General features: G+C 42.3%; 1 protein-coding gene across 4 annotated transcripts in view; it reads right to left on the bottom strand.

Annotated features, from left to right (window-relative positions):
- Nucleotides 1-21152, bottom strand: part of KAT2B (lysine acetyltransferase 2B) — a 102991-nt gene that overhangs the window by 56818 nt on the left and 25021 nt on the right. For all 4 annotated transcript variants that reach the window (XM_047737840.1, XM_047737822.1, XM_047737831.1 and 1 more), the window contains exon 2: nt 13794-13920. In XM_047737840.1, the coding sequence (XP_047593796.1) occupies nt 13794-13920 (127 nt within the window). The remainder of the gene's footprint in view (nt 1-13793; nt 13921-21152) is intronic.

Genomic DNA, 21152 nt, shown 5'->3' with positions numbered 1-21152 from the left:
CCCAAGGTGGGAGCTGGCTCAGTAATTCACCCTTTATTGGCCACTTTCTCTGCCTCATTTCACTTTTCTACTCCCTTAGCTTCATGCTAAATAAACTTTTTATTTTTATTTTTATTTATTTATTCGATGGAAAAATCACAAATAGGCAGAGAGGCAGGCAGAGAGAGAGAGAGTTGGGGGGGGAAGCAGGCTCCCGGCTGAGCAAAGAGCCTGATGCGGGACTCAATCCTAGGACCCTGGGATCGTGACCTGAGCTGAAGGCAGAGGCTTTAACCCACTGAGCCACCCAGGTGTCCCTCGCCCCCCCCAATAAACTTCTTATATTCAAATCCTTGTCTTGGAATCTGCTTCTGAGGGAGTACAAATTAAAATACCCGATCAACGGTGCCTGGGTGGCTCAGGGGGTTATAAGCCTCTGCCTTCAGCTCAGGTCATGATCTCAGAGTGCGGGATCAAGCCCCCCGGAACTGGGCTCTCTGCTCAGCAGGGAGCCTGCTTCCCTCTCTCTCTCTGCCTGCCTCTCTGCCTACTTGCGCTCTCTCTCTGTCAAATAAATAAATAAGAAATTTAAAAAATAATAAAAAAATAAAATACCCAACCAAAACCATTTTCAGAGTCAAGAGGATTAAGGATACTTAATTAGGATACTAAGAGGTTGGGACTTGTAAATGTCCACAAGGAAGCCAGATTAAAGAACTCAGAATCAGGGGGGTAGAAGCCACCCCCTTTTCATTCCCTTCTTTGTGCAGAAAAATGGAAAGGCAGAGTGATGGGCCCAAGGTCATGAGATATTGGTGATGGGCATCATGTGCACATAACTATATGCATTTTATTTAAAGATTTTATTTCTTTATTTGTGAAAGAGAGAGAGAGTGCACAAGTAGGCAGAGCAGCAGGCAGAGGGAGAGGGAGAAGCAGGCTCTCCACTGAGTAGGGAGCCCAACATGGGGCTTGATTCCAGAACTCTGGGATCATGAACTGAACCGAAGGGAGACACTTAACCAACTAAGCCACCAAGAGGCCCTTCTACATGCATTTTTAAAAGATAAGAGGAAAGAAAGGAAATTTGGTGATCTGCCTTAGATATTGGAATAAATCTAGTACATACATCTAAATGTGAAAACACCAACACTGTATTGTTACATTACCAAACAGAAATAGAGTAACTGACTAAAATGTCTCTCAGAACCTAAGTAACATATCATGGGAAAACTACAAATATATATGTGTGTGTGCATGTGAAAAAATAAAATGCAAATCTATTCCTTTCTACTGGGCTATCCAATGTGACTTCAACATTTTCTAAAAGAGGCCCCAAATTAGACTTCCTTCTAGGTAGAGTGTTTGCACAGGTCATCCTTTTTTTTTTTTCTTTTTTTTTTTTTAAGTCTGCAAAATTTTCCTTGAGGTCAGTCTGAAGCCTTTGGGACACGAGCCTCATTATGGAGACAACTAGGTCAAAATTTTTATGTCAATTATTTACAGAAATAATTTTACTGAAGACTATTTTTGCCTTGTAATGTTTAATTGCTTTTCAGTGATAAGCCATGAAAGCAATCAGTTCACAATATAACATCAATTCAGGGTGCCTGCGTGGCTCAGTCAGTTAAGTTTAAGAGTCTGCCTTTGGCTCAGATCCTAATCCCAGAGTCCTGCATTCTGTTCCCTGCTCAGCAGGGAACCAGCTTCTCCCTCTCCCACTCCCCCTGCATGTGTTCTCTCTCTTGCTGTGCCTCTGTCAAATAAATAAATAAAATCTTTTAAAAAATATATATAACATCAATTCCTTCAGATTCACCCCAGTATGAACACTCTAAGGTGCTAACTAAGTGAGTTTAACTCATGGAAGTACAAGCCATGATTTATTTATTTATTTTTTAAACATTTTATTTATTTATTTGATAGACACACACTGAGAAAGGGAACACAAGCTGGGGGAGTGGGAGAGGGAGAAGAGAAGCAGGATTCCTGCTATCAGGGAGCCCGACACCGGGCTCAATCCCAGGACCCTGGGATCATGACCCGAGCCAAAGGCAGACACCCAACGACTGAGCCACCCAGGTGCCCCCATGATGTATTTTTTAAACCAGTAGTTCATTTTCTTTAAGTCACAAAACACTTAACCCAAATGAATTATTAATCAGAACTAGAAAGAGCTATTCTGGTTAAAACAAAGGTGGAAATGCCTATTTTTCAGAAGGAGAAGTTGGGGGGGCACCCCCTCCTCTTGTGGTGGGGGGCTCCACAGTTTGGAAAGCATTGTGTGTAAACATCTTTCAGCATATTCTGAAGAGCAGACTAGATAAACATTAAAAGACCTAAGAAGTGAGACCTGAGGAAGTTCATTTCCTTCTGATTCTCTGTATAATGAAGTCTGTGATCTCTCCTCAAAGCTCTATGTGTAAGCCAAAGCACAAAGAACTAAGGAGCTGGAGACTGGGGGCAAACAGAACAGCAAGTTTCCCAGAAGGAGGGAGGAAAAGGCGGAACTGGATAAATGGGGCTAACCTCTGCAGCACAAGAGTGTAGGTATCTCTTCCTCTGAGAATAAAACAAAGGGGCGTCTGAGGTACAAGGGGATATACTGAGGCAGAAGGATACTACTGTATGAAAAGGGTTAAGCTTCCTTGAATAAACAATGGGATGGGGGAAGACAGATGAAAGTAGAGGGGTGGTTCATCCCCTTGAGAAGGGGGAGAGAACAAAACAAAAAACAAACAACAAGCCAGTAGGTTTGGACAAGTTACTAGGAAAGAGAAGCTTCCCTGGAACGAGAAAGCTAGACAAGGACAGTCAGGTCTGCACTGTATAAATACTTCACCGTATGGACCTGCTGTGTGCTCACACTCTCCACCTACGGGCCCCTTCTGACCAAGACCTCTTTTCCAGTCTCTGTATCCAGCTGTCAGCTCTCTCCTCTCATCACATCCACACCACCAACTACCTCACAACCTCCCCAGTTCAGCATCAGTGTGCCACCATCAAGACAAACTTCACCCTCGGGTCAAAATCCTCACGGCCTTCCTCAAGATGGCAATTCCCTCTTGCCAGCCCTGCTTGTGAGAGGCAGCCTGTCATCCATTCCTTTGTTGTCCTTTACCTCCTGTGTATTCCCAGTCACCAGATTCCAGGAAGCTTCCTCACGGTCTCCCAGAGTCACCTTTCTTCCCTCTTCCTACCTTGCTGGTCACTGGGATCTCAAGCCCAGAGTACCGAAACCCCCAGACTGTGTTCTCTGAGCCCAGGGTACTCTTCCTAGAACACCATTTTCTACAAATGAGCCCACTTCCACCAAATCCAAACACAGAGTCTCCGGACCTGCTGACCAGAAACAGACAGGACTTCATCAGGAGCCCATAATCACCCCTAACCCATGCAAATACCCGGGAGCACCTCACTCTAACTACCAAGCTAAACTAGCTATTGTACCGGTAACTCATTTTTAACTAAAAAGGGTCACTCCTCACGGAAAGAAGCCCTTCTTTTAATCTTTTCTAAAGAAGCCTTTTTGATGCTAATATGTTACCTTCAATTGTCTAAAACTTATTTTCCTAAAGAACGGGCCTCTCTGGTGTAGTTGGAGTGACTAAAAACTAAAAAATAACAACTCAAAATCTGTCACCTATAATCCACAAATCTACAGCAGTTCATCTGCCGCAGAACTCGTAACACGAAATTACTGCTATTTAAAGCTTCTGTAGGGGCGCCTGGCCAGCTTGGGCAGTGGGGCGTGCAACTCCTCATCTCAGGGTTGTGAGTTTGAGCCCCAGGCTGGGTGTGGAGATGCCTTAAAAAATAACACCTTTTAGGGGCACCTGGGTGGCTCAGTGGGTTAAGCCTCTGCCTTTGGCTCAGGTCATGATCCTGGAGTCCTGGGATCAAGCCCCAGCTTTGGGCTCTCTGCTCAGCAGGGAGCCTGCTTCCCCCTCTTCCTCCGCCTGCCTCTCTGCTTACTTGTGATCTCTCTCTCTCTCTGTGTGTCAAATAAATAAATAAAATCTTTCAAAAAACAAAACCAACCTTTTAAATAAATAAATAAATAAAGCAAGCAAGCAAGCGCTTGGATCTACTGGTTTACCTTCCACCACCAGTGAAATTCCCATCAATGCACACTCTACCAACCCTGTGAGAGAAAGCGCCTTCCCCCACTCTTGCCTACAGTGAAGAATCCTTCTCAGTAATTGAATCAATCTTGAAAATTAATGAGTCCCTGCTCTTCTGATTCGCATTCACTGGAATGCCCTTGGAGGGGGTTGTTTTTCAGGTTACTGGCCATCTGTATTTGTTCTTTTGGGCAATACTTTCAGATCCCCTGCCTGTGTTTTAGGATGTTAGTCTTTTTCTTATTGCCTTGAAAGAGCTTTAAGTCTGTCCTATTCATTGTAAATGCTCCCAGATTTTGTTGGGCTTTTGGGTAGGCTGTAAAGGAATTCTAAATTTTTCATAAAGTCGAATCTATGCTTGGCATTTCTTTAAGGTCTTGCTTGCAAAGGTCCTCCCTTCCTGAACAGACAAGGACAAAAATGTATTTTCTCCTAGCTCTCTAACAAGTTTGTTTTTAAAACTTAAAACATTCCTCCACCAAAATGTCTAGGTCACAAAAGACCAAAAACAAAACAAAACAAAGCAAAACAGAAAAAAAGCTGAGGAACGGCTCCAGATTAAAGGAAACTAAAAGGACCTGTTGTGATACCGCAATTTATAAAGAAATACATATTTGGTTTTTGTTCATGGCACAGTGCTTTTTTTTTTTTTCCTGGCACTGGGTTTCTAAAACCCTCAGAATTTCAGAAGTAATGAGAGCAATAACGTGAAAGAAGAGTCTTTTGTTATTCATAACAAGTCCCTTGCAATCACACCTGAGTTTCTGTTAATGACCTTTTAAAGTCCCTGAAGGATGGGGGCTGTTTGCCAGGGAAACCAAAGAAGTCACTAAGGGTTGGAATTTTCAGCCCCACCTTTCCTACCGATGATGGGGATAGGAAGTGGTCTGGAGGCCAAATTAATCGCTAATAGTCAAAGATGCAATCAATCATGACTACATAATGTGGTCTCCATCAAACCCTAACAGAAAGAGTCTGGAGAACTTCAAAGGGTGTTTGCAGAAAGGTGCTGGGAGAGTGGTGTACTTAGAACTTCATGCTCCTTTCCCCCTGCCTTGCTCTGGGCATCTCTTTATGATAAACCAGTAATCAAATAAGCAAACCTTCTTCTGAGTTCTGTGAGCTGCTCTAGAAAATTATCCAACCCCAGGAAGGGGTCATCGGAATCTCCCAGTTTACATCCAGTTGGTCAGAAGCACAGGTAAAACTGGGACATGCAACTGGCATCGGAAGTGAAGGAAGGAGAGGGATTGAGCCTTTAACCTGTGGGGTCTACACTAACTATAGGCAGTGTAGAAGTGAGTTAGAATTTGCAAGATACCCTCCAGCTGTCCACTGGAGGGCTGGAGAATTGCTCGTGTGTAAAACCCCACACATTTGGCACCAGAAGTATTCTGGAAAGGTTTTGAGTATGAGTAGACAAACTGTTTTCCTTCATATGACAACTAACTACACATTTATTCTAGACTGGATGCTTACCTGTGAAGGAAAATATGCTATAAAGAACATTTTTGGGCCAACTGATAAAAGAATACAAACAGTACATTAAAATATGACAGAAATGCTAAAATTTACTTAAGCTGGTAACTGAACTAAGGTTAGGTAAAAGAATAGCTTTGATTTTAGGAAATATACAATGTATGTAGGGAAAGGCTACGATGTATATGCAACATAAGTTCATACGATCCAGGAAAAATATATATATAGATCTACACACATACATATTTAAAAAAAAAAAAAAGGCAAATAGAGCATAATGCTACCAACAGGTAAATGTGAGCAAAATGGGGTTTTGCTTTGGAGATGTCCTTTGTTACTTTTCTCATGATTTTTCTCTAAGTTTGGTTTTTTTTAAATCTTCCATCCACTTGGAACTGAATAATCAAATAGAAAGGACCCTGCTTTCATTTCAAATAGTCTTCTGAGAGTATGGTACAAAGCATGGATAGCATTACCCCAAACTGGCCAACCCCTGACTTGTGGGAAAAGCTCACTCTTTCTCGTCACCCATGGCTTTGCCCAGTGCCCCCCGTGTGTAGAGAGCCGAGGGAAGCAGGGGGAAGGTGGGAGCCAGAAGACTGTGGGAGGTTCTGCTCTCTTTCTCTCGCTCCAGGAAGATGTACCTTGGCACCTCTCAGCGCTGTGCCAGACTTGCAAAGGCCCAGGGTGCCCCAGGGAGACCTGCCAAACGCCTGCAGCCAAGGATCACGGTGCAGCTGTTGCCTTGCTGGGAACAGGAAGCACACTATCACCATATGCTGGGACCCTCTCTCGGCTCTGGCCCTGTGGATCACTGGCCTGCACTTCTCTTGAGGACAGCCTGCCAGTCCTCACATGCCCTGTGCTGTGAACAGGCAGCAGCTGGGCAGGACGCTACCATGTCTCCGCTCCTCTGGACTGGAAAGAAAGCAAACAGCACAGCATCCGCAGCCCTTGTAAGCTGTTCAAACACATTTTGTGCTCATGGGAATTTGAGGTCAAAGCTAAAAGAGGTAAAACAAATTCCTTCAATGAAACCTTCTGAATTGACTGACGTGCCAAAGTTTATCACTTAAAAGTGGTTTCCTCTTTTGAAATCTCAGATCTGGATGGAGAAAAAGAGAAGTTAAAGATTAAGAGCCCTTTAGATGAGTTCAGTCCAGCAGAAACAGGATACAAGCCACAAATGTACATATAAATATTCTAGCAGCCACTTTTAGAAAGGTAAAATAGGTGAAATTTTATTAATACATTTTATTTAACTTCACACCAGATTTTTCATTTCAACATGAACTCAATGTACAAAATTATTATTAGTGTACATTCTTTTGTCATTTTACAAAACCAGCGTGCATTTTACACTTGTGGTGCGTATCAATTCACGCCACAGTTCAAGAGCTCAGCGGCCACAGGAGACTAGCGGCTACTGTTACGCACAGTGCAGGCACGGACTATAAACTGTGAGAGCTCCCCTGCAAATAAATGCAACCGGTATCTTTTTAGTACTCCTGAATTCAATGAGTGTTTATCAATGAAGGAATAAGCCAAATTATGCCCAAGGAACAGACCAGATTAGGAACTAGAGAAAAAGTCCTTAATCTTAGTCTCCTACAGAAAGCCTACAATAAATTATTATAAATTATATATAATTACAGATTATATAATCATTTATTATATATCTTATATATATAATTATAAATAATTATAGTGATGCAAGGAACAAACACTGCAATGCAGCCCCAAGAAAACCTTTATTCTCTCTACCAGGCTCTAGACAAGTCAAACCTTGGAGGTGAGAAGCCTTCCCCTGGAGAATGAAGGAAATGCTGGGCAGGTGATGTGAGCCTCCAGGTCTACAGCAGAGGTGGGAGAAAGGGCAAAGAACATGCCAAGAACAAGGAGCAGCCTGGTGGCCAAAATGCAGCAGAGATGGCTGGGGGAAAGGCCAGACAGTAGAGGCCAGAACAATCCTGCAGGCTCAGCCAAAGCCGGACGTCATCCGGAAGAGAGTGGGAGGCTCAGAGGGGCTAAACGGGAGAATGTTTAGATCGGACTGGATCACTACTTTCTTGGGAAGCCAGGTGCACAAGGATGGAACTGGGGACTCCAGGTGCTGCTGCATATACAACCAAAGAACACAGAGAAGAGACCTGAATTCAGGCAGGGCTGGAAGGAGGCATACAGAGAGAAAGTCAACAGGCCTTCGTGACCCAAGGAAGGTAGGGAAAAGTAACTTACATCAAGTGAGGAGAACAAATATTACCAGATTTACCCGCTTTACCTCCTGCTGTCCCAGACTCACAGCTCCTGACCACTTTAAACCCCATGTGTAAAAGATGGAATTAGCGAAAACAGGGACAGCTGGCTGGCTCAGCTGATAGAGCATGCAACTTTTGATCCTGGGGTTGTAGGTTCAAGCCCCATGTTGGGTGTAGAGATTACTTAAAAATAAAATCTTAAAAAAAAAAAAATCTTTAAAAAAAAACAAAACAAAACAAAAACAGAGGACACCCAGCCAAGAGAAATATGATGACTTGACTCGGATGGCAGTGCCAGGCCCCCTATTTATATCACTTGGCATCTGCATAGTACAAATATAAATGGGAACTAGGAGTGATTAAGTGGTAGGGGTCTATGCAAATGGGTAAGGCTAAAGAAAATGATTTACTTATGATTTAAATGTTTGAAACAGTCCATGAGAAAAACACTCATAGTCCCTTCATACCTACTCCTAGTCAAGAAAGTAAGCTCTAGTGTAATTGGTCCATGGTAGTCTTTACTTTGCTTAGAAAGTTTCTACTGTAAATAAGCAGGTAAGCAGACATAACCACAGGGCAGGGGTTGGGGGGGAGGGCTGTCAATGTCTACCATTGCAATGTTTAAATATAAGTGTCTACATGACCCATGTTTATGCGTCTATGTTTATCAGAAAAAGTGATGGCACTGAAAAAAAAAAAAAAAAAAAAACTGGGGTGCCTGGGTGGCTCAGTGGGTTAAGCCTCTGCCTTCGGCTCAGGTCATGATCTCAGTCAGGGTCCTGGGATCAAGTCCTGTGTTGGGCTCTCTGCTCAGCGGGGAGCCTGCTTGCCCCCTCTCTCTCCCTGCCTCTCTGCCTACTTATGATCTCTCTCTCTGTCAAAAAAAATAAAATCTTAAAAAAAAAAACAAAAAAAAAACCCTCCTATATACAACTGCAAAGAACTATCACTAGTCAAATTTAATAATCAGTACGTCCTGGCATAGTTCAGAACAATGGACTCCAAAATGACAACAAAAATTCCAATCGTGATTTGATCACAATGGCGTTTCCTCCTTCCAGATCACAGAACCAGATTGTTATTTAAATAAGTAGTTCCCGGGCGCCTGGGTGGCTCAGTGGGTTAAGCCGCTGCCTTCGGCTCAGGTCATGATCTCAGGGTCCTGGGTTCGAGTCCCACATCGGGCTCTCTGCTCAGCGGGGAGCCTGCTTCCCTTCCTCTCTCTCTGCCTGCCTCTCTGCCTACTTGTGATCTCTGTCTGTCAAATAAATAAATAAAAAATCTTTAAAAAAATAAATAAATAAATAAGTAGTTCCCGAATAAGGAATTTTTATTAATACTAAAATAAGGAGAAATGTTTGGGCCACTGAAGTGCTGTGTTAGGACCCTTTGTTGAATTTCTGTAAACTGAACCTGACTGTACTAATCTCAAATAAGAAACAATTTCAGAGAGGGGACCTGAAAGCTCTAGGCCAGCGCTAACCAAAAAAAATTAATGTGAGCCATATGTGTCATTTTAAGTCATCCATTAGCAACACTGAAAAAAGAAACAGGTGAAATTAATTTTAATAATATATTTCAGGGGCGCCTGGGTGGTTCAGTGGATTAAAGCCTCTGCCTTTAGCTCAGGTCATGATCTTAGGGTCCTGAGATCAAGCCCCGCATCGGGCTCTCCGCTCAGCAGGGAGCCTGCTTCCCTTCCTCTCTCTCTCTACCTGACTCTCTGCCTACTTGTGATCTCTGTCAAATAAAAAATATATTTTTTTTTCATTAACTCAATATACCTAAAATATCATTTCAACATATAATAATATTAAGGAGATAGCTCCCTTTTTTCATACTGAGCTTTCAGAATCTGGCAGGTATTTTATACTTAAAGCTCAACTTAATTTGGAGTAGCTATATTTCAAGTGCTCATTAGCTCATGTAGCGAGTGGCTATAACACTGGACAGCATGGATCTAGACTAACCATTTCACTCTGTAGATGAAGACACCAAACTGCAAAGAAGTTAAGAGATTGGTAAACCGCTGAGCCCAGTCTAGATTTCTTGCTTCCTAATGCCTAATTTATAAAACATTAAACTGAATGTTTTATACCCAGAAGACACAGAGGAGTATCCAATGATGGCAGACCAAGGACACCTGGGATGGAAGTTAACATTCAGGAGACCACATGAAACCAGAGCTCACTGTCAAGAGAAAATGTATGGCTGAAATGGGTACCCAACAGCAAAGCTACAGAACAGACATGGTCTCAGTCGAGAAGCTTGAAGGTTATGTGTTGGTAAGGACAGGAATGTTCTAGGTTGACCCATGTGCATGATCACTAGAGACTGAATTCACCATACCCAGCAGAGTGACTGGAAATCAGGACAGTGTATGCAAATTTAAATGCATCCCAGGATGCAGACCTGTGTGAAGCCTAACAGAATTCCCTATACCCTAATCTCTATTTTGCTGGTAATATTTAAGAAGTAATCTGCACAAACAGGACAATATGTATGAAACCTGATTTAAATACTCTGGCCAAAAAAAAAAAAAGTGAGGGGAGGGAAACAGGCAAATTTTTATTTAAAGTTAGTTAATTAGTTAATTTATTTGTTTGTTTGAGAGACAGAGGGCTCAAGCAAGCAAGCAAGGAGGAGGGGAGGGAGAGAGAGAGAAAGAATCTGAAGCAGACTCTCTTGGCACAGAGAGCTGAGCACAGAGCCTGAGTCAGTGCTTGATCCCGGGACCCTGAGATCATGACCTGAGCCAAAATCAAGAGTCAGATTCTTAACCCACTGACCCACCCAGGAGCTCCGGATGTTGGCAAATTTTAATTATTAAAGCTGCGCGATGAGTACAAGGCACCTATTAAACTATTCTTTCTAGCTTTACATATGTGGGAGCTTTTCCATAATAAAAGTTTTTTTTAAAGTGGAGGGGTGTGCTTGAGAGGAAGCATAACCTCTGAAAAAGGTTTTCTACAGCCCCGATAATAAGACCAATAAATAAACTATGGCATTCTGCCAATAATTTCAAGAGCTTGAAAATGCACAGACATTTCAATTTTAAGAAAGCAGACTGAAAAGGGATGGGGGGGGGAGGAGAGGGAGAAAAATATTTTTAAAACACCTATAAACCTCAATACCCTGAGAAAAAGCACTGTCAGCAACTGAACATGATCCCACCAGAGCTGCTCCTATTAGTACATATTAAAATATGTCATATTTTCTAAACTGATAAAATGAGGTTGTACTCAAGATACTGTTCTTTTTTTTTTTTTTAAGATTTTATTTATTTATTTGACAGACAGAGAGCACAAGTAGGCAGAGAGGCAGGCAGAGAGAGAGGCAGAAGCAGGCTCCCTGCTGAGCAGAGAGCCCAATGCAGGGCTGGATCTCAGGAGCCTGGGATCATGACCTGAGCAGAAGGCAAAGGCTTAACCCACTGAGCTGCCCAGGCGTCCCCATGATGCTGTTCTTAAGTCAGCTTGCCTGCGTGGGAATGACAACCTTCCATGCAGTTCCCTAAGGGTGCAATGAGGGTTGGGCACGTGACAGATACTACACCAATCAGATCCCATCCTCTAGGGATGGCATACTCATAGGGACAGGGGCCGATGGACCTCACCCCGTCAGGGTGTCCTGGACAGAAGGCCCACAAATTTATGCTTCTGAGATTCCCCGGACCAGACTGAAACTGGGTTTCCCATTGTTTTCAGCTTCTGGGAGCTCCCGGTACCTTTTTATAAACACTGTTTTCCTACTTAGGCTGGGCAGAATTCCTATCTGTTGGCTGAAGTGAAAGAACTCTGGTAGTAATGGGAACACCACTATTAACAAAAAGAGCTAAGAGTAATGCATCATAATTTACAAGTACTGTTCTAAAGTTTTTATATGTTTTATCTCACTTAAGCCTTGCAACAATTCTATGAGATAAATACTATGAACTTCGATTCAGGGCTGAGAAAATGGAGCTCCAGGCAGATGAACAACATGCTCCAATGGACAGTGACTGGTTGGAGAGCCAAGATCTGAAATTAGGCTGTTGGAGCCTTAATTTAGTCCTAAATTATAAAACTTCCAATTAAGCAGCTTTATGACTTGCTTTTTTCATTTATAATATGTTAAGAATGCCTTTCCATATTGGGAAATATATCATTTTTAATAGCCATATTGAATTTATAATATAGATTTTCATAATTCAAGCAATTATCTCCTACATTGGGGTATTTAGGTTTTTTCTAGTTTTTTAATATCATTAATGTGGCTGTAATTAACTGTTCTTTGAGGGCACATCTTAATTTATAGGTAGGTTAAATTTCTGGCAGAAATTTGCCAGGTCAAAGGATATGTACTTTTTTTTTTTTCCATTCTTGATTATATATCACCCAATAAGGGTATTTGTTTTCAAAGCTTGCTAAGAAATGTAAAAGAGAACAAAGTTGGCTTTTCTTTGTAAAAGGCCATTTCTGCCTTTGGGCATTCATGTCTGTTTACATGCTCAGAATGGAGACAATCTGCTCAGCTAAGAAAGAGAACTCTGTTTTTAAATGTTAATTGATGTAGGATAATCGGATTTCCCAATCAATACCAAATACAGTTGGAGCCCAGGGCTTAAGAAGTTTCTGAGCCAGCTTCATATTGCATCATATTTCCTGAGGCAAATTCTAAAGGGCACTGGCCTAGGGATCCATTTTGAAAAAGGTAGGTTATAAGCAAAGGTGTTCTGTGACTTCTGGAATTCTTCCTTTGCACCGGCTGTTTCAAAAATCAGAACTTACATTATTTTAGATGCCAGTTATTATAATGCTGTAATTATTGGTGTGTTTATTTCTTCTGTGAGATCAAGGTTCTCTCTATCTTTTCTCAGAAGGTTAGTCCAGTGCAGTAACTTCCTGGGAAGATCACATGATCTACTTTTCTACTCTCTAAGTACTGAAATACTCTCCAGCTGAGTACAAAATAAAATTTCAGACTCGGCCTGACACCGTGCTATCTTGAAGGCTGACACTGAACCATTTGATATCACCGAGCAGCTTGAAAGAGAGAGAACATCCAAAAGAAGGCACCAACTTAGAAATGGTCAGGGGGCCGGGCGGGGGGGAAGCAACTTCAGTGAAAATGTTCTATCAGGAGCAGCCTGGACAGTAAACTGGACATAGAAACGTTCTTTGGGAGACTAGGTAACTGAAGGTGGAAAAGTAGAATATCCCAAGCTGATCCTGTATGAATCGGAATGTTAATATCTAGGGAAAACTACCGTTAACTTTTATCTACCCAAACCAAACACAATTTAAAAATTTTTAACTTAAAACTCGTATCAGGACAAGAACATATTAGTACAGTCCTGTTGAGTAACTCTGGCAGAGTCTATCTTGCCAAACTGACAATGATTATCTTGCAAGGATAGATAAGAAGGTTGAAAGGGAAAACACAAGTAAACATTCACCAAACACAACCCTGAGGAAGAGAGAGAACTATCAGAAGCAGGAAACTAAAGAATACAAGGATACAATGAAGCACTTTCAGAAAGTTCAGACAATCAGAAAATAATAATAATAATAACAGTAGTAGTAGTAGTAGTAGTAGTAGTAGTAGTAGTAACAATTAGACAAAAAAACAGCTGGTCGAGCTTTCTATCCTAGAGATCAAAGACCCTCAGGCCCTGATCAGAATGAATCAGGACCTGGCACACTTTATACCAGCTAGCTCAGTTGTCACATTTCATCTTATCTGGCAATCCCCCAGTAGAATCCAGCTCTCCGGGGAAAACGGGAAGAGATGGTAAGAAGGCAGTGCTAACAGCACAGGGCTTGTCACACAAATTCCGGAGACTAAACAGACTCTGTGGTTACCCAGAGGCAAACAGCATGCAAGTAAGGCTAACCCACGAAATTCAGTAAGTTAGAACTTTCAGGCAACAGTGACATCGTTACAGTTCCCTTGAAGATATTTAGGAACTCACCTAGTGCATGGCTACAACTCCGGCAGGATTCTGTTAGACTGACAATGATTTGCTGCAGGTCAGCTCTGGGGGGAGTAGGAGAAGGGTTGGGATTTTTCCAGCCATTACATTTACAAGACTCCTCGGCCTAAAAAAGGAACAGACATAAAAATTGTTTAACAGGCAGCAATGGACTCAATGCTTTCCGTGAGATCAATACCCACTAGTTATAGGACAGCTACCCTCCCCACTCCTGACTTCAAAATTTCCTACATATGCACAAAAAATAAAAATAGAAAAAGGCAAAGAGGCTGTTTGATCTAGACATTTTGGATTTTAATGTCTTGGCTGGTTTCCTTTCTGCTAGCTGGAATTGAGAACTGCAGCTCAGACAGCAGACGCATGCCCTTTGATACCACTGCCCCCAAGCAAATGTCCATGAAGTGGTCAGTTCTGAGAAAGCGCATCCATAAAGCTGGCCAAGACAACAAGCCAGACTGTCCAGAGGTCCTTGGAACCCAGCTGGGGCCTCCGCCATGACTGAGCCTTGCATACTTGAAGGCTCCAGCTACAACTCTGCCCCATGGACTCGGGGAAGGAAATCCACAAAACTGAGGAAGTTATCAACCTCAAGGAAACGAGGAGGGACACACCCAGCTCAAGGCCACATTTGCTAGCTCCTCCAAGTCTTTTGTAGGCTCCCAGCTACATGATGGAGAGGGCTTCACTGTGCAGTCAGGGGTTTCCATCTTGATACTTCTCAGGTTCCTTGTACCAGAATACCAGTATTTAATATTTTAGCAACCCTTACTAGAAATCTTCCTTACGCTTCACATTTCCCTACCATCTTTGAGATCAGTGAATATGATTTATGATTTAGCCTTTTTGTGGAGTGTTGGGTGTAAAGTGGAGGACAAGGATAGAAAGATGTCAACAATTTTCAATCATAAAAATAAAATGTAACACAGCTGACTGTGGGTGAGAGCCTTCCGTGTACACTGTCCAATATGGTAGCCACTAGCCACAGGTGGCTGTTGAGCCCTTGAAATATAGCTAGTCCTTGGGACACCTGGTTGGCTCAGTCGGTTAAGCCACTGCCTTCGGCTCAGGTCGTGATCTCAGGGTTGTGGGATTGAGTCCAGCATGGGGCTCCTTGCTCAGCGGGGAGCCTGTTTCCTCTCTCTGCCTCTGACTGCCTCTCTACCTGCGTTTGTGCTCTGATAAATAAATAAAAATCTTCAAAAAAAAAAGAAAGAAAAAGAAATATAGCTAGTCCAATCTGAAATGTGCTGCAGATATAAAATATATACCAGATTTAGAAGACTAATGTAAAAACTTCTCAATTCTTTTCACACTGGTGACATGTTTGACCCATGTTTCACATTGGTTACATGTAGTATTTTAGATGCATGGAGTTAAATAAAAAATAGGAAAATTCATTTGACTGGTTTCTTTTCTACTTTTTAAATGTGGCTACTGGAACATTTAAAATTACATATGCGGTTCACATTCTTCTTCTCCGGAATAGCACTGTTCTAACAAAACAAATCGCACAGATTTTTGTGCTTGGGCTTTGTGTTAGATCTCTGATCACAGGTCTTTTCTCCCTGCTTCCCACCCCCGCAGCCCCCAAACCCCCAAACCCTGTAGCAGATGGCTGAAGCTGGTAGAAGTCTGATGTGCAGAAAATGACAGAACAGCTGCTACCTCAACTTCATACAGAAAATTCTCCAAGATAAGGACGGTTTCTGAAGTGTGTATGTCTCAGAGAGTAAGGAAAGAAAGAATAAATATCTGGCAAGGCAAGAAGGCCAAGGTGAAAGGAAAACATGCTTCTGAAGATAAGTTCCCTATGCTTCTGAAGATAAGCTGGACCCTATGAATCCTTGGCAAGCCCAACCTGACTGCTTCTCACATGTTAACCCAATGAGGACAGAGAAGGCAAGACCAAAAACAGCAACTTGGTAGCACAAGCCCCCGTGAGTAGCTCAAGCGACCCTCTTCTGCTTGGCCAAGGCATCAGGACCTGAAGGTTAACCATAGTGCTCGTTATTAAGCTGAACTGGACCTTGAAATTCCCTATAATGAGCCATCCACTTCTTCAGAGATTGGAAAGTTCTCAAGGGCCATGTTTTTGAGAAGGACTCTCATGAGAACTTACATGCATGCCTATAGTCTTTGTAGGGATGGAGGAAACCACTCGCCTTGGGGACTCCTCTCCTAGCAGTGGAATATCTACTTCAAGGGTCTCACACAGCCTCTGGCTTTTCTAAGCAGTTGGTCTGATCCTACTGCCCCTTCCAAAAAAGCCTTTGGCTAGAGAAGGAAAGATGATGATAATAGTCCCAACAAATTAATTACATACAGCAGACCAAACCTAGAAGGAGCAACAGCAATGGCCCAAAACCTTTTTGAGTTTGCAGAACTAATTTCCAAGCCAAAGAACTACGATGCATACTGAGTCATTCATTCGACAGTATGTCTTGAAGGGCTACTCCGTGCCAGGTACTTTTGCTAGGTATGGAAAGGGAATGAATAAAGATCCTGTCCTTGGGATAGTGAGAATGAGGCAAACAGGCAACACAAATTAACAAATTATACAGTATATTAGAAAGTGACAGCACTATGGAAAGAAAGAAGAAGTGATGGGGAAAGGAAGCTTGGGGAAGGGTAGGGCAGAATCTGAAATTTTAAGTAGGCTTTTTTTTTTTTTAAAGATTTTATTTGATTTTGTATTTGACAGACAGAGATCACAAGTAGGCAGAGAGGCAGGCAGAGAGAGAGGGGGAAGCAGGCTCCCTGCTGAGCAGAGAACCTGATGCGGGGCTCGATCCCAGGACCCCGGGATCACCACCCGAGCCGAAAGCAGAGGCTTTAACCCACTGAGCCACCCAGGCGCCCCTTAAGTAGCCCTTTTTAAGAAAGTGGCAATAGGGGCACCTAGGTGGCTCAGTGGGTTAAAAGCCTCTGCCTTCAGCTCAGGTCATGATCTCAGGGTCCTGGGATCAAGCCCCGCATCGGGCTCTCTGCTTGGCAGGGAGCCTGCTTCCTCCTCTCTCTCTGCCTGCCTCTCCGACTCCTTGTGATCTCTGTCTGTCAAATAAATAAATAAATTAATTAAAAAAAAAAAAAAGAAAGAAAGTGGCAATAAAGCAAAGACTTGAAGGAGCAGAGGGAGTTAACCATTAGATATATGGTAGAAGAACATCCCACACGAGGGAACAGGCAGGGCAGAGCCAAGAGTGTTTGGCTCGCTCAACAAACGGCAAAGACCAGCATGCATAGAGCACAGTGAGCAAAGGAAAGAGCTGAGTTGGAAGTAGGAGGAATCCTACAAGGTCTCATAGGCAATTAGCAGTACTTCAGCTTGGTTACACGACCCATCGTCTCCTTTCCCAAACAGGATCCTCTGGGCTTGAAACGGGTATAGGAAGAGAACACAAAGACACAAGGCCAGATGTTTTCAAACTCATTTCTTTTATTTTTTTTCCTTTCCTAGTGTAGAAAGCCTCCCCACTTTCTCTTTTCCTTTGGCATTACTCACAGAGGCATTCATTTTTCTGTCACTAACTTACAGGAGCAAATCATCCTATTTCCTTACATTTTTACCTCCACTCCAGGATCAAATACATATTCTGTTACACAGGGAAGCACATTCATTATTCATACTTTCCTGAATTTATAAATCTCTTTAATATCTAGATGGAAAAGAATTCCAATACCTTAACCAAGGCCCACCAAAAGAACACAAGATTCCCCTGGAATTACCAAAAAGATGCCAAGTTGTCTAGTTAAGAGTTTCAACACTTACTAAGGCCCAAGATTAGCTTTAAGGCTAGGAGTCAGGTGGGTAATAAATTCAGTTCAAAACCCCAAGGAATTATGTAATCTGGGAATCTGTCCTCATTCACCTAGGTAACCGCATTAGCTTCTGACAAACGTGATCGCCTTTGCCATCTGGGCACATCAGCAACCACAGCCTAAGTCCCCTCCTTTGGCAGGTTTTCCACGGGCAGGCAGGACAACTGGTAGGAATTCTGTATGGACCAGAATAACACCACCCACAGCCAGTATTTGTAACTCCAGATTCTCAGAGAGACCGTGACCCAGTGAGATGAAATTCCTCCTTCCAAGGAAGCTTGAGAAGCCAACTTGTTCCGAATCAACCCGAAAGCATGTGGGCCTCTACACGGGCCTCTATACAGGCCATCAACCTCAACAAAATACCACTTTTTGGTTCAAAGGTTTGAGTCTACAGGTAAGAAATTTCTCCATATCGTGCTTGGGGTTGAAGTCCATGGGTTCATACCATAGCTTTTCACCTAACACTGTGTTAGGAATGGATTACCTCAGAAGACGGTGCTAACAGGGAGTGTTTTCTCTGTATTTGGAGGGGGTGGGAAGAATGCAGAGGAAAAAGCATAGACAGAATGTGAACCTTTCCTACTCTCTCTCGCACTATTTATTCATTCTGCAAACACTAACTGAGCCCCTACTACATGTCCATCATAGGAGCAGATACCGCGGACACAACAAATTTCTGCAGAAATAAAAATCTAGGGGTGCCTGGCTTGCTTAGTCTGTTAAGCAGTTCTTAACCTTAGAGGCATATTGGAATTAATATTAAAATTACTGGGGAGCTCCATTAAGCCTGATACCCACATCTGACTGCAAAATAATTAACTCACGATCTCTGTGGATAGATACCAGGCATCAGCATTTTTCTTAAGCTGGTGATGCCAATGTGTAGACAAAGCTGAGCATCTCTGATCTAAACGGAAGGGTTACTAGTAATGGACTCATGAAAAAACACACACACTTGGAGTGCATGGCTGGCTCAGTTGGTGGAGCATGCGACCCAAGATCTCGGGGTTGTGAATTCAAGCCCCACCTTGGATGTGGAGATTACCAAAAATAGAATCTTAAACACACACACTCACACACACTAATTGGAACATGTCAGGAAGACTTATACAGATGAGGGACCCGTCACATGGGATGAAAGGAGGGGGGAAGAACAGTTCATTTCTGAAGAAGAACAGCATGTGTGTGTTTTGGAACATACTTCTTGCCCCTCACCTCATGTATAGTTAAATATATAGGTGCCTGCTTTCTCCAAAACATTTTTATGGAATTTGAGACCAGTGGTACTCTCCTGAAGCTGGGTGACAGAGGAGAAAAGAGAGAAGTTAATACCTTCTCTGTGTCAGAATTTTCTAGGATTTTTATGAAGGGGATAAAAGAACATGTATAGTTTAAAATTCTAAAATTATCACTATAAACAAATACATTGCAGAATTACTCCCCCCCCCCTTTTTTTTGAGCCTGTCATTTAGAGATCTCTGCTTGTCCCTTGCTTTTTTTAGTCATGGTATTTATATTAAAAATTAAACCTAAATCGGGACTCCTGGGTGGCTCAGTTGGTTGGGCGGCTGCCTTCGGCTCAGGTCATGATCCCAGAATTCTGGGATCGAGTCCCGCATCGGGCTCCTTACTCAGCAGGAAGCCTGCTTCTCCCTCTGCCTCTGCCTGCCACTCTGTCTACCTGTGCTCACTCTCTCTGACCCAAAAAAAAAAAAAAAAAAAAAAAAAATTAAACCTAAATTAAAAGCGAAAGGTTGAGAACCACTAGCCTAGAAGAGATAATAATACTCTGGGACTGAATCAAATAAGTGATGCATACCAATTCCTCTTGAAGCTCTGCTCAGTAAATGGATTCCTGGAAATCTTCCCAAATAGTCGTGTGGAAAGAGACAAGATCTTCCAGCAGCAAAACCTATGAACTAGAACATTCTTTCAGGCTATACTGCCTTTCTCAGCCTGTGGAGGAGCAAAGAGGCCGGAGATAGAGAAAATGGGCCAGGGGAAAGACGTGAAGTTTGAGACTATTCGCCATCACAAAAGAGACTGCCAGGAAACTCTGAGAAAACATTCTCACTACGCACTCCTGCAAGGGCTCTTAAATCTTTCTCCACAGCCCCTCAACATCCTGCCCTCTTCCAACTCACAGCAGCAACAGGTGAAGGAACGCAGGCAAAAGGTGGGTCGGCAAAATGTTTCAGCTTAGGTTGAGGTCGGTAGAAGAGCTCCAGGTGACAGCAGACAGCATCAGTGCCATGATCAAGAGGAAAGGACTTGGGAACTATAGAAATACAGTTTCAAATCTTAGCTGCAACACTTACTATGTGAACCTAGGTGAATCACTAACCCCTCCAAGCTTCCCAGTCTATAAAGTAGATTTTAAAATACCTATCTCACAGGACTGTTGGGGGCATTAAGCAATTAATGGAGGCAGATTCTGAATTAATGGAAGTAGTAATAAAGATTATGGTGGCTCTGATAATGATAACATGCAAGGAGAACTCTGTTAAGGTGAATGGTGAGGTCATGATGAACTATGACAGTTAGTACTTTAAAGCAAGGACTTGAAGAGTTTGCAACCAATGGAAGTAGTTTGAGGATACTGGTCCCAATCATTAGGCAAGAGGCTATAGCTCTTACTAAACAAAAGACTAGAGAGCTTATGAATTACATAAAAAGTTATGCTCCTCAAAGAATAAATTGGCTCCATTTCCACTACAGGTAAGAGCAGTGGGAAGTCATTCAAAGGCTTACTGGGTGATCTTGGTGGACAATTTATTTTAACAGAAGTAAAGAGAAAGAGATGGCCAGGTTCTATATATATAATCACCTAGCAAGAACACAATTAAAAAAAAAAAAAAGAACACAATATATCAAAATCTATGAGAAATGATCAAGGCAACACTTAAGTGAAAACAAATACCCTTAAATGCATTTATGGGGAAAACACAAAGATTAAAAATAAACAAACTATTCATTCAACTCAATAATCTAGAAAAAGAGTAACAAAATAAACTCAAGAAAAATTGACAAAAGGAACTAATGTAAAAAAAAAATTTAGGGAAATCAACAAACAATATCATATACCTAACGAGTATAATAAATTGTTGATTTTTGAAAAGACCATTAAAATAAACAAACTCTTGACACTCTAATGAAGGCAGAGAAAAAATAAGAGTGAGAAAGGAGATAAAAACTACAGATTTATAACTAAAATAAGTACTCTGGGGGCACCTGGGTGGCTCAGTGGGTTAAAGACTCTGCCTTTGGCTCAGGTCATGATTCCTGGGTCCTGGGATCGAGCCCCGCCGGGCTCTCTGCTCAGCAGGGAGCCTGCTTCCCCCAACCCCCACCCCCCCCCCCCCCCCCCCCCCGCTGCCTGCCTCTCTGCCTACTTGTGATCTCTGTCAATCTGTCAAATAAATAAATAAAATCTAAAAAAATAAAAAATAAAATAAAATAAGTACTCTGTAGAACTTTATATCAATAATTATGAAAAACCAGATGAAACAAGTGACT

Source organism: Lutra lutra, chromosome 1 (genome assembly GCF_902655055.1).
Source record: "Lutra lutra chromosome 1, mLutLut1.2, whole genome shotgun sequence".
NCBI lineage: Eukaryota > Metazoa > Chordata > Mammalia > Carnivora > Mustelidae > Lutra > Lutra lutra.
The sequence above is the reverse complement of the archived record's forward strand: the minus strand, read 5'-3'. Positions and strand labels throughout refer to the sequence as shown.